Source organism: Aotus nancymaae, unplaced genomic scaffold (assembly GCF_030222135.1).
Source record: "Aotus nancymaae isolate 86718 unplaced genomic scaffold, 86718_ANA_hifiasm-v0.15.2.pri h1tg000028l, whole genome shotgun sequence".
NCBI lineage: Eukaryota > Metazoa > Chordata > Mammalia > Primates > Aotidae > Aotus > Aotus nancymaae.
In genome coordinates this window covers 9,469,167-9,485,285 of record NW_026988441.1, presented here as the reverse complement: position 1 = coordinate 9,485,285, position 16,119 = coordinate 9,469,167, and the positions used below count along the sequence as shown (strand labels likewise).

The window sequence follows — 16,119 nt, the reverse complement described above, 5'->3', positions numbered from 1 at the left end:
TGCTTTGCTCTATGTGTGTGATTGTGTGTTCAAACAGTCATCGTGCCACTGGGCGCGGTGGCTCATGCCTGTAATCCCAGCACTTTGGGAAGCCTAGGCAGGAGGATCATTTGAACCTGGAAGGTGGAGACTGCAGCGAGCCAAGATTGCGCCACTGCACTCCAGCCTAGGCGACAGAGCAAGACCTTGTCTCAAAACAAAAGCAAAAACAAAAATAAACAGTCATCAGGTGCCTGCGCAGACAAAGGTGAAAGGCGTGTGCCTGTTGAGATCTGTAAATTGGTGTGTACCTCAGGATGCGTAGGTGGACATCTCAGCCTGTCTATGTATGTATCTGTCTCTGTCTTCATGGCAGAAGAGAGGCCCAGATATATTTCTGTCTGAGAGTCTGTTAGAGTTTAGGAATGAATAAATGAATGAATGGTGAAGATCCATTTACTCAGCAAACATTTATTCCTTTTTTTTTTTTTTAGACAGAGTCTCACTCTGTCACCCAGGATGGAGTGCAGTGGCGTGATCTCAGTTCACTGCAGCATCTGTCTGCTTCCTGGATTCAAGTGATTCTCATGCCTTAGCACCAAGTACCTGGGATTACAGGTGTGTGCCACTGCGCCCAACTAATTTTTGTATATTTAGTAGAGATGAAACTCCACGGATGTCTCCTCCAGGAGGCTCTCGGGATTGCTCCATGCGGGGCGGCTTAGCCACCCAGTCACACTCACTATTCAATGCTGAGCACCAAGGAGGCAGCCCTTACTAAATCAGCCTGGATCTGCCCTCCCAGAGGTCACAGGCACAACAGTTCAACACACACCCGCAGTGCGTGCACACTCATGAATATGTCCCTCCCCTCCTCTGGAGCCTCAGAAACCCGCAGACCTGGCTCCTCCCAGGGGGTGTCCCTGGAGCCAGTTTCCACACCACCAGGGGGCTTGCTGAAAATGCAGATGGCTGGCAAGGTGGCTCACACCTGTAATCCCAACAGTTTGGGAAGCTGAGGCAGGCGGATCATTTGAGGTCAGGAGTTCAAGACCAGCTTGGCCAACATGGTGAAACCCTGTCTCTACTAAAAATAAAAAAAAATTAGTTGGGCATGGTAGCACATGCCTGTAATCCCAGCTACTCAGGAGGATGAGGCAAGAGAATCACTTGAACCCGTGAGGTGGAGGTTGCAGTGAACCAAGATTGTGCCATTGCACTCCAGCCTAGGCAACAGAGCAAGACTCCATCTTAAAAATAATAATAGGCTGGGTGCCGTGGCTCGCCCCTGTAATACCGGCACTTTCGGAGGCCAAGGTAGGTGGATCACCTGAGGTCAGGAGTTTGTGACTAGCCTGGCCAACATGGCAAAACCCCGTCTTTACTAAAAATATATAAAAATTAGCCAAGTGTGGTGGTGCATACCTGTAATCCCAGCTACTTGGGAGGCTGAGGTAGGAGAATCACTTGAACTCGGGTGGCAGAGGTTGCAGTGAGCTGAGATTGCACCATTGCACTCCAGCCTGGGCAACAAGAGCGAAACTCCATCTTAAAATAAAATATCTCAGAACAGTTTACAGCTATGTTCAGGTAAAAAAATAATAATAATAAAATTAAAATTAAAAAATAAAATAATACACTAGGCGCAGCGGCTCACCTCTGTAATCCCTGCACTTTGGAAGGCTGAGGTGGGTGGATCACCTGAGGTTGGGAGTTCGAGACCAGCCTAACCAACATTGAGAAACCCCATCTCTACTAAAAATACAAAAAATTAGCTGGGCATGGTGGCGCGTGCCTGTAATCCCAGCTACTCAGGAGGCTGAGGCAGGAGAATCACTTGAACCCAGGAGGTGGAGGTTGCAGTGAGCTGAGAGTGCACCATTGCATTACAGCCTGGGCAACAAGAGTGAAACTCCATCTCAAATAAATACATAAATATTAAAAATAAATAAAAGAAAAAAGATGACCACAGCAGATCTGCCGGCTCTCCAGGCAATTTGTGGTCACCACGAATTGAGAAGCGCTGCTCTCTGGCTTAACCTCCCTGTACCTCAGTTTCCTTTTCTGTTCAAGGAGATCAAAACAGAATCCACATAGGGGACTGACGTGGAGTGAGGATTAACTGAGATGATGGGCGTGAAAGCGCGAAGCACACTTCTTAAGTGCTTGCTTTCAGCAGCTCCTCTTCCTCCTTTCTATTTTTTTATTTTTATTTTTTAGGGGGTGGGGAACAGGGTCTCATGCTGTTGCTCAGGCTGGAGTGCAGTGGTACGGTCATATCTTACTGCATCCTCAATCTCTCAGGGCTCAAGTGATGCCCCTGCCTCTGCCTCCCAAGTAGCTGGGACTACAGGCGTGTTCCATCATGCCCAGCTAATTTTTAAATTTCTTGTAGAGATGGGGTCTCACTATGTTGCCCAGGCTGGTCTTGAACTCCTGGCCTCCAGAGAGCTTCCTGCCTAGGCCTCCCAAAGTTCTGGGATTACAGGCATGAGCCACCACACCCAGCCCTCCTCCTCCTCTGTATTACTAAATTTCAGAACTGGAAAGGAATTTCATAGACCACTGTCACTCAACCTTCTTGTTCTACAGAGGGGGAAACTGAGGAACAGATGAACAGGGGTTTGGCCAAAGGAAGATGAGAAGACCGTGCTGTGGCTGGCCTTCACAGAGTCTGCCTGGAGCTGTTTACAGGATACTCTGAGGAAGGCCAGCGTGGGCACTGTCACCCACCTCCACCCTGGTGGGGGCAGAAGGCTAAGGCTCCCCTACCCATCTCTCCTAAGCAGAGCTGAGCCCTTGGAAGCCAGAGCGGAGATCCAGCCCTCTTCTCACGCTCAAGTCCTCCTCCTCCTGGAAGCTCTCCTTTCAAGAGGAGCTTTTTATTTTATTTTATTTTTTATTATTATTATTTTTGAGACAGAGGCTCGCTCTGTCACCCAGGCTGGAGTGCAGTGGCGCAATGTTGGCTCACTGCAACATCCGCCTCCCAGGTTCAAGCAATTCTATTGCTTCAGCCTCCTGAATAGCTGGGACTACAGGCATGCGCCACCATGCCCAGCTAATTTTTTTGTATTTTACTAGAGATGGGGTTTCACTATGTTGGCCAGGATGGTCTCGATCTGTTGACCTCCTGATCCACTCACCTTGGCCTCCCAAAGTGCTGGGATTACAGGCGTGAGCCTCTGCACCTGGCCTTATTATTATTATTTTTGAGACAGGGTCTTACTTTGTCACCCAGGCTGGAGTGCAGTGGCATGATCATGGCTCACTGCAGCCTCACCCTCCCAGGCTCAAGCCATCCTCTCACCTCAACCTCCCAAATAGCTCGGACTACAGACACACGCCACCACACCCAGCTAGTTTTTGTATTATTAGTAGAGATAGGGTCTTGCCATTGTTGTCCAGGCTGGCCTCGAACTCCTGGGCTCAAGTGATCTGCCCACCTGGGCCTCCCAGAGTGCTGAGATTATAGGCATGAGCCACCATGCCTGGCAAGGATTGAGCCTTATGGAGAAGAACTTGACTTACCCACTCCATGCTCTCCGAGCAGGTATGTGTGTCATGTCTGTGAGTGCGGGTGTGTGTGTGTACGTGTGTCTCCAGGGCCGACTTCTCTCCTAGGCCCAGGGGCACAGTGCCTAGGGCCCATGATAAATTTAAGTGACCTACAGATATGGGTCAGGAGGGTATACATGTATAAAGGTCAGGAAGACTTTTTGTTTGTTTGGTTTTTGAGATGGAGTCTCTCTCTGTTACCAGGCTGGAGTACAGTGGTGTGATCTCGGCTCACTGCAACCTCCGCCTCCTGGGTTAAAGCGATTCTCCTGCCTCAGCCTCCCAAGTCGCTGGGACTACAGGCGCGCACCACCATGCCCAGCTAATTTTTGTATTTTTAGTAAAGACGGGGTTTCACCATGTTGGCCAGGATGGTCTCGATCTCTTGACTTCATGATTCGTCCACCTGGGCCTCCCAAAGTGCTGCGATTACAGGCGTAAGCCACTGCGCCCAGCCAAGACTTCGTTTTAGTAAAAAAACCAGCACCTACAATCTGTCAGGAGCCTTAAGAAATCTTTCCACCAGTCTCATGAGGTGGGATATAGTGCCCTCCCAAAATTTTTTTAAATAAAAAAATTAGGCCAGGCACGGTGGCTCACGCCTGTAATCCCAGCACTCTGGGAGGCCGAGGCAGGTGGATCACTTGAGGTCAGGAGTTTGAGACCAGCCTGGCCAACAGGGTGAAACCCCATCTCTACTAAAAATGCAAAAATTGCCAGGTGTGGTGGAACATGCCTATAATCCCATCTACTGGGGAGGCTGAGGCAGGAGAATTGCTTAAACTGGAGGTTGCAGTGAGTCAAGATCACGTCATTGCACTCCAGCCTGGGTGAAAAAGTGAGACTCGTCCTTAAAAGAAAAAAAAAATTAGTCGAGCATGGTAGTATGCACCTATAGTGTTAGCTACTTGGGAGGCTGAGGCAGGAGGATTGCTTGAGGCCAGGAGTTCGAGAGTACAGTAAACTATGATTGCATCACTGCACTCTAGCCTGAATGACAGAGCAAGATTCTATCTCAAATAATAATAATAGTTCAAAGCACAGACTTTGAAGCCTGACACCCTGCAGGGTGTTATTCCAGCTCTGCTACTTACTTGCTGTGTGACTCTGGGTGAATGACTTCACGTCTCTGGGCCTCTGTTTCCCTTCCTGTAAAGTGACCATTTGTACCTCACAGGAGTGTTGTGGGAATTAAAGAAGTTAATATAAGCTCTTGGGAAGAATTAGCTCTTGTTATGGTTGTGTGAAGATCTTTACACAAGTCCATCTACAGGATGTGTGGTTGTTGGTCTGTGTGTGTACGTGCGTGTGTGTATATGTGTGTGTTGCTCTCTTGATCTCTGAGTGGTGTATGTGTTTCAGTGTGTGAGATCATATGTGCATCTTGAGTAAAGGTCTAGGGGTGTCTGTGTGTTTTGGGGGTCTGTCCCTGTTTAGCTGTACACCTGAGCCTTATGTCTTCTTGTGTGTGTAGGGATGTGTGTTGTGTGTGTTGGTAACCACATGACAGTGTGTTTCCACATGCTGGCATGTGTCTGTGAAGCTGTTTCTATGTGGCTCTGGGTGAACGTCTGAGTGCCCACGTGTGACCTGGTGGGCGGCTGTGTGGATGTCTGTGTCGCCTGTGTTGGGTGTGAGTCTCTGGCCAGCCAGGGTAGATCTTTGTGTGTTTCTTTATTCCATGGAGGAGGAGATGAGGGGCTTGGATGGGACAGGAGAATGAGGGGTCACTCCCTGTCTGATGCTGGGGCCGAGTCACTGCCTACTAGTGGCTGCTGTGTCATCCCCTGTCTCTGTCCCTCCCTCCTGGCTGGTGGCAGACAGAGGGGGTGTGGGGGAACAGGGTAGGGGGTGGACTTGAGGCTGGACTTTTGTCTGGAAACTTGAACCTCCACCTATGCTCCCCCTGTCCCTCTAGGCTTCCACATCTCCCTGTAGCCTACCTACTGTTGGGGCAGGGATTCAGGACTCCCCTGGAAATTAAGAACCATTACTCTGGCTCTGCCACAGACTTGCTGTGTGACCCTGAGACAGGCCCTGCCCCTCTCTGAACCTGTGAAATCCAATGTTTTAAAAGTGCTTCTTCCTCTGTGCTGAGGGTTAGGCCAGGCTGTGCACTGGGAGGGAAGTGCTGGGGTCTCTGAGGTTTGTGAAGTAGCTGGTGGCACTCTTCCCAGTGGGTACTTAAGAGTTGGGGGTTGTGGTCTCAGAAATACCCAAGTTAGTCCAGGCGTGGTGGCTCACGCCTGTAATCCCAGAACTTTGGGAGGCCGAGGCAGGAGGATCATCCAAGGTTGGGAGTTTGAGACCAGCCTGGCCAACATGGAGAAACCCCCATGTCTACTAAAAACACAAAAATTAGCCAGGTGTGGTGGTGTGCACCTGTAATCCCAGCTACTCAGGAGGCTGAGGCAGGAGAATTGCTTGAACCTGGAAGGTTGGAGGTTGCAGTAAGTCAAGATCGTGCCACTGCACTCCAGTCTGGGTAACAGAGTGAGACTCAGTCAAAAATAAGTAAGTAAATAAAATAAAAAACCCAACTCTTGAACCCCATTTGCAAACTAGGTTTGCTCAGGTAGTCAGCTCTACCCCTCTGGGTGTAGATTGCAACAATGCAGGCTAAGAGCAGTCAGAGGGAGTTTGTAAAACATAGAAAGACCTGAGAAGTGGAAGCTACTATTATCACCATTATCATTTAAACAATCCCCAGACACAGGTTTTTCAGGGAGTTTCATCCAACCAGGCAGTCCTCAGAAATCAGAAAAGAAATGGAAAGGGTAGGAACTCTGGAGTCTGCCAACTCTGGGTTTGAATATCTTGTGATGGGATCTTGTGCAAGTCATTTAACCTCTCTGAGTATCTTTTTTTTTTCTTTTATAAAATGAAGATTTTTCTCTCTTAACCTTCCAGAGCTGTTTTAAGGATTACAAATCTTGTTCTGAAAGGCGTAGCACAGGAGCTGTGCTTGCCAAGTGCCAAATACAAGGCATTCATTATTATTATTGCAATTAATAATAATACCTCCATCCCCCTTACACATTCTTTGTCCCCGGGGGGTTTAAAAGGTAGAATAAGAGGCTCCCAACACCATCAGAAGAGAGGTTCCTCCCTTAGTTTCATTCCCCATCCCCTCCAAACCCGCAAGCCTCCCGAACGCCGGAGCTAGGAGGCCAGCAGGGTCCAAGATACACATCCTTTGCCCAGCCGCGAAGACTAAAGCTAAAGCTCAGAGAGGGAAAATATTTCCCAAGCTCGCACAGCGGATCAAGATAGAAACTGGGACAAGCCTTGGAATCCCACCACTACCTCCACTTTCACCTGGGCATCACAGCCCGCTCGGGACTCAGTTTCCCCACCTACGTGACCACACCACACTAACCAGCGTCTCCTTTTGGAGATCTCTTCTTCTCGAATGGGGGCGCTGGACCAACCGTAGAACAGGGTGGGTGGGGGCGCCAGAAGTGAGGGGAACTTGCAGGCTGGGGTCTTCCCCGCCCGGGTCAGCGGGGACCCTCCCGGGCTAGTCTAACGCCTATTAATACCAGCCCCCGGGGCGGCGTGGCACTGCGCAGGCGCGGGCGGGGCGCCGGGTGCGCGCTAACGAACGAGGGATTCCCTCTGACGTCATTGCTAGGATACCAAACAAACACTCCGCCGCGCCGGCCGAGCTCCTTATATGGCTAATTGCGTCACAGGAACTCCGGAGAGGCGGGGCCGGGATCCCCTCCTGCCGAGTGGCCCGGAACGCAGCCCCCGAGACCCCCAGGGCCCCGAGGGTCGTGCAAGTGACCAGATCGAGTCCAGAAAAGACCTCTCGCTGGAAGGTACGGGATTCAATTTGGCGGGACCGGAGATTTCGGGAAGTTTGTTCAGCAAGGGGCGGGTGACGTAAGCAGGGGGGCGGGTCCCGGCAAATAAATACAGGCTGGCGGGTCTGCTTCATTCATAAGACTGAGAGCTACGGCCACGGCAGGAACACGCGGAGCCAGGACTTGGAAACTTGATTATGTGGTTCTTCTTGGGGGTTATGAAATTTTGTTAATTTTTTTTCCGGAGAGAAAGTTTTTGGAAAGATTCTTCTAGATATTTCTTTTCTTTTGGAGGACGGACTTACTTTTTTCGTTTTCTTTATAACTCCCCTCCCCCAGTGGGACCCGCCGGACGCGCGGAGGAGACCGTAGCTGAAGCTGATTCTGTACAGCGGGACATCTCTTTCTGCCCCTGGGGGAGCAACCCCTCCCTCGCCCCCGGGTCCTACGGAGCCTGCACTTTCAGGAGGTACAGCGGCATCCTGTGGGGATCTGGGCACCGCAGAGAGACTGCACAGAAACTTTGCCATTGTTGGAACGGGACGCTGCTCCTTCCCCGAGCTTCCCCTGACAGTGTACTTTGAGGACTCGCTCGGCTCACGCGGGACTTCCACGGCTCACCCCGGACTCGCATCTTACTTCCCCAACCCGGCCATAGCCTTGGCTTCCCGGCGACCTCAGCGTGGTCACAGGGCCCCCCCTGTGCCCAGGGAAATGTTTCAGGCTTTTCCCGGAGACTACGACTCCGGCTCCCGGTGCAGCTCCTCACCCTCTGCCGAGTCTCAGTATCTGTCTTCGGTGGACTCCTTCGGCAGTCCACCCACCGCCGCCGCCTCCCAGGTAAGTTTTTAATAACAGGGGTGCTGCTTTGTAGGTTTTATTTTTTAAGTCAAAGGTGAAAAGAATAACCCCCAATCCCCACATAAAGACGCGTCAGAACCCTAGATCTGAGATGGAAAAGGCTCAGAGCGCACTTTGCAAACTGCAAAGAGTCGGGAGATGTTTGCAGTTGGTTGTGTGAGTGGAGCGCAGGGAGGGAACGAACGCGGCAGGCAGGGTAGGCTTTGGAGCTGGGGAGAGGGGATGCACCGCTCAGTGCAACGTGTATGCGGTAGCGGGGCTGAGAACTTTGAGCCGGCCCCCGGGACTGTCCCCCGCTCGGGTTCCTGACCTGAAGCTAGCGCAGTTAGGCAGGTGGGGGAAATCCCGGAGAAGCTTCCAGTAGCCTCCTTTCCTTTCCTCCTCCTTCGGAGCGCCCACTTTGGTGCCGGGGCGCCCTCCACCCATCGGGAAGAGGGGCCTCGAACCCTCGGTAGCGCTGCCTCCGCCTCCTGCGCGGAGACGTAACGGGGGACCCGTGCGTAACGGCTGACGCGCTGGAATCCTCCGTCTGACGCGGGGCACGCACGGCGCGCGGCGCCCCCTTCGTCCGCCCCGCCCCTGACGTCCCGGGAGCGTTCTATTTTGGAACGCCGGGGCCACGTTGCTAAGGGAGGGGAAAGCCGGCGTTTCTATTGGCCGCCGGGGCGCGGGCCTTGGCCAATCAGCTTTCCCTTCCTATTTGTAGAGTGCAGTTTCCTTCCCCCTCTCTGTCCCCGGAACCCGTGGTTCTTTGGCGGCTAGGTCTCTTTTCGGCACCTCTAGAAAGGCAGAGCGAGGGGATCCCTGTCGTGACAAGAGCGGCTTTCTGCGATCCAATGGATCTGCGAGGCCCTTGCGGGGATCTGGTCCCTGGGCTCTCAGGAGCCGGGAGTGTCTGTCTGTGTGCCGGCATTTCTTGGGGAGATACGGTGGCTGTCACCCTCTTCCCCAGGCACACAGAGACACATTCCCACTCCGTCTGCTCCGGATGCCTGGTCCCTGCGGGGTGTCCCAAGACCGGACTAGAACCGCGAACCGAAGGGCAACCAGCCAGGTGGTCTCCAGGAGCTCCGCCCCCTCTGGGTTCCCAGGACGCTGATTGGCCGGCCAGCCAGCCCATCCCTCACCACGCCCCCCGAGAGAGTAGTTAAGCCTTCAGAGCAGTTCCAGGAGTCCATTTACGGGAGGGGGGAGATGAGCGCTGCTGAGGCTTGGGGGCTCAGGTCCGGAACCATCCCGCTCCGCGACAATCTGAGGGAGCCCCGGTGGTTACTTTTCTCTACCTGTCCGTTCACCCTACCCCGTCACTCGTCAGTCTCACTCTGAGAAGAGACAGTAACTTGAAACGTTGTTCTAAACTCCTAGGCCCGTCCCCCAAACATCCTTTTTACTGGGACCCCCGCCCCTGCATGGGACCTCGCGCAGAGGGGTGTGTGTGTGTGTGAGTGAGTGTAGAGAAAGGCTTGGCCTAAGGCCTCTCCTTCTCCCTCCCCTTGTCTCTGGGGTGGGGGTGGGGTGTTGTGGCTGTGTGTGTGGCTGTGGCTCCGTCCCGGGGGTTCTGTCACCCGGCTGTGTCCAGCCTCCTCTCCACCCCCCACACCTAAGAGTCACCAAGCCGGGGTGTGATTCACCACCCGCTGGAACCGTGCAACCTTTCCCCGAGGAAGAAGGAGGAGGTAGAAGCCAGTTGAGCAGAAATCCTCTCATTAACCACTGCGTCACGGTGTAGTGGAAGGGTGGGTGTTGTGGCTTTTTCCCTGTGACACACACATCCACACTCGCTCACCCTGTGCTCACTCACGGGGTCGGTGTGTGTTATGTGTGTTGGGTGTGTGTGTGTCGGTGTCTTTGTTTGTGTGTCTACGCCTGTGTGTGTATGTGTCACCCCGTAGGAGTGCGCCGGTCTCGGGGAAATGCCCGGTTCCTTCGTGCCCACGGTCACCGCGATCACAACCAGCCAGGATCTCCAGTGGCTTGTGCAACCCACCCTCATCTCTTCCATGGCCCAGTCCCAGGGGCAGCCACTGGCCTCCCAGCCCCCGGTCGTTGACCCCTACGACATGCCAGGAACCAGCTACTCCACGCCAGGCATAAGTGGCTACAGCAGTGGCGGAGCAAGTGGCAGTGGCGGGCCTTCCACCAGCGGAGCCACCAGTGGGCCTGGGCCTGCCCGCCCGGCTCGAGCCCGGCCTAGGAGACCCCGAGAGGAGACGGTGAGTAAGGGGCACCAGGACTTGGCCTGGGTAGGGGGAAGCAAGAGAGGCAGGAAGTTTCTCATGAATGGAGGGGGCTCCTTTAAGGCCTCCGTGTTACAGAAAACCCAAGATCCTTGCTACATGAGCGAGGACTGGAGGCTGGTTTTTTAGCTACTGGGGGTTCTGAAAGAAGTAGAGGTTTGGAATGGGTGGAGGAGCACTGTATCCCCAAATCTAATGGCCTCCATCTTCCCCACTCAGCTAACCCCAGAGGAAGAGGAGAAGCGAAGGGTGCGCCGGGAACGAAATAAACTAGCAGCAGCTAAATGCAGGAACCGGCGGAGGGAGCTGACCGACCGACTCCAGGCGGTGAGGACAGGCCCTGGGGTGGGAGAGGACAGGCCCTGGGGTGGGAGAGGGGATGCTGACGGGAGCTCTCTCCCCATTCTCTGACCACCTCTCCACCTGTCCCCTTATCCTGGGTTGAGAACTATATTCCACATATGGAACTCGGTACTGGTGTGGCAGATGGGGTAGCCCCAGGCATGAACACAGACCCCCATGTACTTAAATCCACTCCTGCCCTCCCCATTTCCTGACCGCTTGCCCTAGTTTCCTAGCCTTGATTTCATCCCGAGGGGCCACATGGGGCCCTTGAGGAGAGGGGAGCTCCTCTCATTTCTCCCATCTGGTCTTTGGCAAGTAACAACCCATTTTGCCTCAGTTTCTCCATCTCTGCAAACCCTCATCAAATCTCCCAGGCTCCTTCTACCCTTAACATTCTGGAGAGCCTGTGAAATGAAATTATTCCACCTCCTGCCCTAGCTACCCACAGTTCTCTTGGTGCTGGTGGCATCCCCCAAAACCCACTCCCTTCCTACATTCACCCATGGTCTGAGAGTTCCCGCGGTATGCCTGCAGAGTGAGCTGTTACTCCTTGAGGGAACAAGAGAATTGTCAACTTTCCTGCTCTTCCCGGGGAGGTAGAGAGGGAAGGGTAATAGAAGGGGACACATTAAAATCACACAACGGTGGCTCATGCCTGTGATCCCAGCACTTTGAGAGGCCAAGGCAGGAGGATCGCTTGAGTCCAGGAGTTCGATACCAGCCTGGGCAACATAGGGAGACCTTGTCCCTACCCCACCAAAAAAAAAAAAAAAAAAAATTAGGTGGATGTGACGGTGCACACCAATGTGGTCCCAGCTACTCTGGAGGCTGTGGTGGGCGGATCCCTTGAGCCCAGGAGGTCCAGGCTGCAGTGAGCCATGATTGCACCACTGCACTCCAGCCTGGGGGGCAGACCGAGACTCTGTCTCAAAAACAAAACAAAACCAACCACATAACGATTGTTCATTCATTCAACAAACTCTGCGTGCCTCCTGCACACCAGAGACTTCCCCATAAATCTGGCCCCTTCCCTACTATCCTTTGGACAGATGGGGGAAACTGAGGCTCCTAGAAGGCAAGACTCTTGCCCCAAATCCCATGGCCACTGGGATTCCATCTCAGGGGGCTGCCTTCCAGCAGCAAATCCAGGGGAGCCATGACCCGAGTTTCCCGGTCACTGACATGCTTTTTCCTCCTTTTTCCACTCTCTTCGGTGACCTGGCCTCCCTGGCCTCAGGAGACAGATCAGCTGGAGGAAGAAAAAGCAGAGCTGGAGTCGGAGATCGCCGAGCTCCAAAAGGAGAAGGAACGTCTGGAGTTTGTGCTGGTGGCCCACAAACCGGGCTGCAAGATCCCCTACGAAGAGGGGCCCGGGCCGGGCCCGCTGGCGGAGGTGAGAGATTTGCCGGGCTCAGCACCGGCTAAGGAAGATGGCTTCAGCTGGCTGCTGCCGCCCCCGCCACCACCGCCCCTGCCCTTCCAGACCAGCCAAGACGCACCCCCCAACCTGACAGCTTCTCTCTTTACACACAGTGAAGTTCAAGTCCTCGGCGACCCCTTCCCCGTTGTTAACCCTTCGTACACTTCTTCGTTTGTCCTCACCTGCCCGGAGTCCGCGTTCCCCGGCGCCCAGCGCACCAGCGGCAGTGACCAGCCTTCCGATCCCCTGAACTCGCCCTCCCTCCTTGCTCTGTGAACTCTTTAGACACACAAAACAAACAAACACACGAGGGAGAGAGACTTGGAAGAGGAGGAGGAGGAGGAGGAGGAGGAGAGAGGGGAAGACAAAAAGTGGGCGTGCGGCCTCCCTGGCTCCTCCGTCTGACCCTCTGCGGCCGCTGCGCCATGCCATCGGACAGGAGGATTCGTTGTATTTTGTCCAGCCTCTTGTTTCTGTGCCCCGGCGAGGCCGGAGAACTGGTGACTTTGGGGGCAGGGGGTGGGAAGGGGATGGACACCCCCAGCTGCCTGTTGGCTCTCTGAGGTCAACCTAAGCTCTGGGGATGGGTGGGGAGGGAGGTGGGGTGACGCCCACCTTCGGGCAGTCCTGTGTGAGGATGAGGGGACGGGGTGGGAGGTGGGCTGAGGGGGCGGGCCGGAGTCCTCTCCAGAGAGGCTCAACAAGGAAAAATGCCACCCCCCACCCAGCGTCTCCTACACCCACCCTTATAGGGGGGTGCCTAGGTTGGTTCCCCTGTACTCCCGACTTTAGCTTATTTATCCCACATTTCCATGGGGTTAGATCCTCTTTCCCTCTGGGCAGAATTGAGCCCCCCCTTAAAGGGAATTCGATGCCCCCCCCCAGAATAATCTCACCCGACCAGACTTCTTTTGAAATGTGAACGTCCTTCCCTGACTGTCTAGCCACACCGTCCCAGGAAATCTGGCTCTGATTGGAATCTCTGGCCTCCTAAGGCTCCCCACCCCGAAATCAGCCCCCAGCCCTGTTTCTGATGACAGTGTTACCCCAAGCCCCTGGCCCCTGCCAGCCGACCCTCCTGGCCTTCCTCGTTGGGCCGCTCTGATTTCAGGCAGCAGGGGGTGTTGTGATGCCGTCCTGCTGGAGTGATTTATACTGTGAAATGAGTTGGCCAGATTGTGGGGTGCAGCTGGGTGGGGCAGCACCCCTCTGGAGGAATAATGCACCCCACTCCCTAAAGCCTCTCCTCAGTCTCCTCTCCATCCCCCTTCTCCCTCCCCTCAACAGTGAGTTAGACTCAAGGAGGGTGACAGAACTGAGAAGGGGATGACAGTCCTCCATCTATGTGGCTTCTCTCTCTCCTCAGGACCCTCAGCCCTAAGCCCTGGCCTTTTTCTTCAAGGCCCCTGACCCATCCCCAGCCTAGGACGCCACCTTCTCCCATCCCTTGGCCCCCAACATCCTCTCTAGGAAGGGAGCAAGGGGGTGTGACATTTTTCCGGAGAAGATTTCAGGGCTGAGGCTTTAGTACCCCTAAACCCCCAATATTTTTGGACTGGCAAACTCATGGGGCTGGAATCTCACGATCCCATGCCCAAGTCCCCCCAGCCCCAACCCTGGTTTTCGCTCTTCCACCCCGCCGTTCCCTGCGCTTCATCTCATGAGGATTTCTTTATGAGGCAAATTTATATTTTTTAATATCGGGGGGGTGGGCCACGCCGCCCTCCATCCGTGTTGCATGAAAAACATTCCACGTGCCCCTTGTCACGAGTCTCCCATCCCGATCCCAGACCCATTCCGTAGCTATTTATCCCTTTCCTGGTTTCTGAAAGGCAATTATATCTATTATGTATAAATAAATATATTATATATGGGTGTGTGTGTGTGTGCGTGCGCGTGTGCGTGTGTGAGCGCTTCTGCAACCTCGGCCTAGGTCATGTTGGCCCTCAAAGCGAGCCGTTGAATTGGAAACTGCTTCTAGAAAACTCTGGCTCAGCCTGTCTCAGGCTGACCCTTTTCTGATTGTCCTGGCCCCTCTGATCGTTCCTGACGGTCTCTCTCCCTCCATCTTTTCTCCCCGCCTATGTTCATCTGAGCATTTCCACTTGTCTCCTTTGTGACTGTCCCTGCGGATGCCCCAGCTGTTGTCTGACTCTGGGTTCACTGGGGACATGAGATTTTACTTTCTGTGAGTAAGCCCGAGGGATCGTAGATTTTTACAATCTGTGAGAATTCTGGGTGCGAGTGTGAGAATGTGAGCAGGGCCTGCCCCTGCCAATCACAATTCAATGAATCCCTGGCCCCCCCACCCTCTGCTGTATTTGTGGTTCTCTTTTTGTATTTTGCACCTGACCCCGGGGGGAGGCTGGGGCAGACTGGCGATGGGCCGTCCCCTCTCCCTTGGTTCTGCACTGTTGCCAATAAAAAGCTCTTAAAAATGCATTCGCCAGGGTGCAGTGTTTTATTTCCTCCTGATGCCCCCTGCCTGACTTCCTTTTAGTAAGAGGGGGTGAGGTTAGATTGTTGGAAGGACTACACACACACACAGACACACACACCCATGCGGGAATTCCTGCTAGTTAATGGGGCTACAGCAGGCTGAAAGGAAGGTAGATAGTCAGGACTTCTGTACACACAGGCAGTGCCTCCCAGGCACGGTGGCTCACGCCTATAATCCCAGCACTTTGGGAGGCCGAGACGGGCGGATCACTGGAGGTCAGGAGTTTGAGACCTGCCTGGCCAAGATGGTGAAACCCTGTCTCTACAAAATTTGCAAAAATTAGCCTGGTGTGGTGGTGTACACCTGTAATCCCAGCTACTTGGGAGGTTGAGGCAAGGAGGTTACAGTGAGCCGAGATCGCGCCACTGCACTCCATCCTGGGCAACAGAGTGAAACTCTGTCTCAAAAAAAAAAAGTAAGGGGGCAGAAGTTTAGCCTGCAGGTGTGGGGTGACAAAGGTCTCCTGGTGATGGAGCTTGTGTACTCAATGGGTTAAAAGCAGATACTAAGCAGATAAACTACACACAGAAGAAGCTTAACGGGCCGGGCACAGCGGCTTGCACCTGTAATCCCAGCTCTTTGGGAGGCCAAGGTAGGAGGCCAGCCTGGGCCACATAGTGAGACCCGCCCCCCACCCCAAACCCATCTCACTATGTTTAGAAGAAAAAAAAAAGAAGATGATCTTGAGAAACTCGCACAGCAAACTACTAAAGACCACCAGGCTAAGAACGAGGAGTCAGCTTGTTTTTTGGTTTTTTTGTTGTTGTTGTTTTTTAACAAATTACAACTACAAAAACAGCAATCACTACGCTGAAGATGTGTTTCCTTTTGTTTTCATATGACCACGATTGGGGCCAACCCAAGACCGACCAAAGCAAATATATTGTCATTTTCCTTGTTGTTCAAAGATAGAGCGGAGCCATCCCCATTGCGAAATCCAAGCCCTCTCTCATTTGCATAACAGCAAGTCCTCTGGGAATTGAGGTGGGGGTACAGCGGTCGCTCAGACGCGTTGGTAAATGAGTAAGCAAGGGCAGCTGTCATGGTGGAATTCCATGTATTAATGCATTCAAAAAAATGTGCTAGGCACCGACCCAACTGTGCCAGGCAGTGTTGGAGGCACTGCAGGGACTGAGCGTCAGGTTCTGCCCTCCTGGGGCTCACAGTCCACTGGGGGACACATGCCCCGTTCCAGTCAGGGACAACCTAAAGTGGATGGGGTTGGGGGAGTCCACGGGGCTAGGGAAGCAGAGCAGGGACACACCTAGCTTGGACTGGGAGTCGGGAAAAACTTTCTGGAGGAGGGGCCAGCTGAGCTGAGTCCTAGAGGATAAATAGAGAGTATAGAAAGAACTAGAAAAAGGCTGAGACCAAGAAAATAGCACAGGCAAAGATCTGTTGGTGGGGAGA

The 16,119-nt window shown here is 53.5% G+C and overlaps 2 protein-coding genes across 5 annotated transcripts in view; one reads left to right on the top strand and one right to left on the bottom strand.

Moving 5' to 3' along the window:
• The window catches only part of ERCC1 (ERCC excision repair 1, endonuclease non-catalytic subunit), a 66,950-nt gene that overhangs the window by 48,162 nt on the left and 2,669 nt on the right, over window positions 1–16,119 (bottom strand). The gene's annotated exons all lie outside the window — the stretch shown is intronic.
• FOSB (FosB proto-oncogene, AP-1 transcription factor subunit) lies at window positions 7,479–14,651 on the top strand. 4 transcript variants are annotated; one of them, XM_064381157.1, is made up of 5 exons: window positions 7,479–8,186; window positions 10,100–10,420; window positions 10,664–10,771; window positions 12,027–12,182; window positions 12,323–14,651. In XM_064381157.1, exons 1-5 carry the CDS (start codon window positions 8,061–8,063, stop codon window positions 12,323–12,325), a joined length of 714 nt encoding a protein of 237 aa, XP_064237227.1. In that variant the 5' UTR covers window positions 7,479–8,060; the 3' UTR covers window positions 12,326–14,651. The 4 variants fall into 4 exon arrangements, with proteins under 4 accessions (XP_064237227.1, XP_012302023.1, XP_064237225.1 ...); XM_012446600.2 differs by having other exon boundaries at window positions 12,027–14,651; XM_064381155.1 differs by lacking the exon at window positions 7,479–8,186 and adding an exon at window positions 8,868–9,261 and having other exon boundaries at window positions 12,027–12,814.

Excerpts from the sequence above, each read along its gene's own strand:
- FOSB (XM_012446600.2), top strand. The coding sequence starts at position 8,061 with ATGTTTCAGGCTTTTCCCGGAGACTACGACTCCGGCTCCCGGTGCAGC. Across the intron at positions 8,187-10,099 it reads CCACCGCCGCCGCCTCCCAG|GAGTGCGCCGGTCTCGGGGA; the intron begins GTAAGTTTTTAA and ends GTCACCCCGTAG. Across the intron at positions 10,421-10,663 it reads GGAGACCCCGAGAGGAGACG|CTAACCCCAGAGGAAGAGGA; the intron begins GTGAGTAAGGGG and ends TTCCCCACTCAG.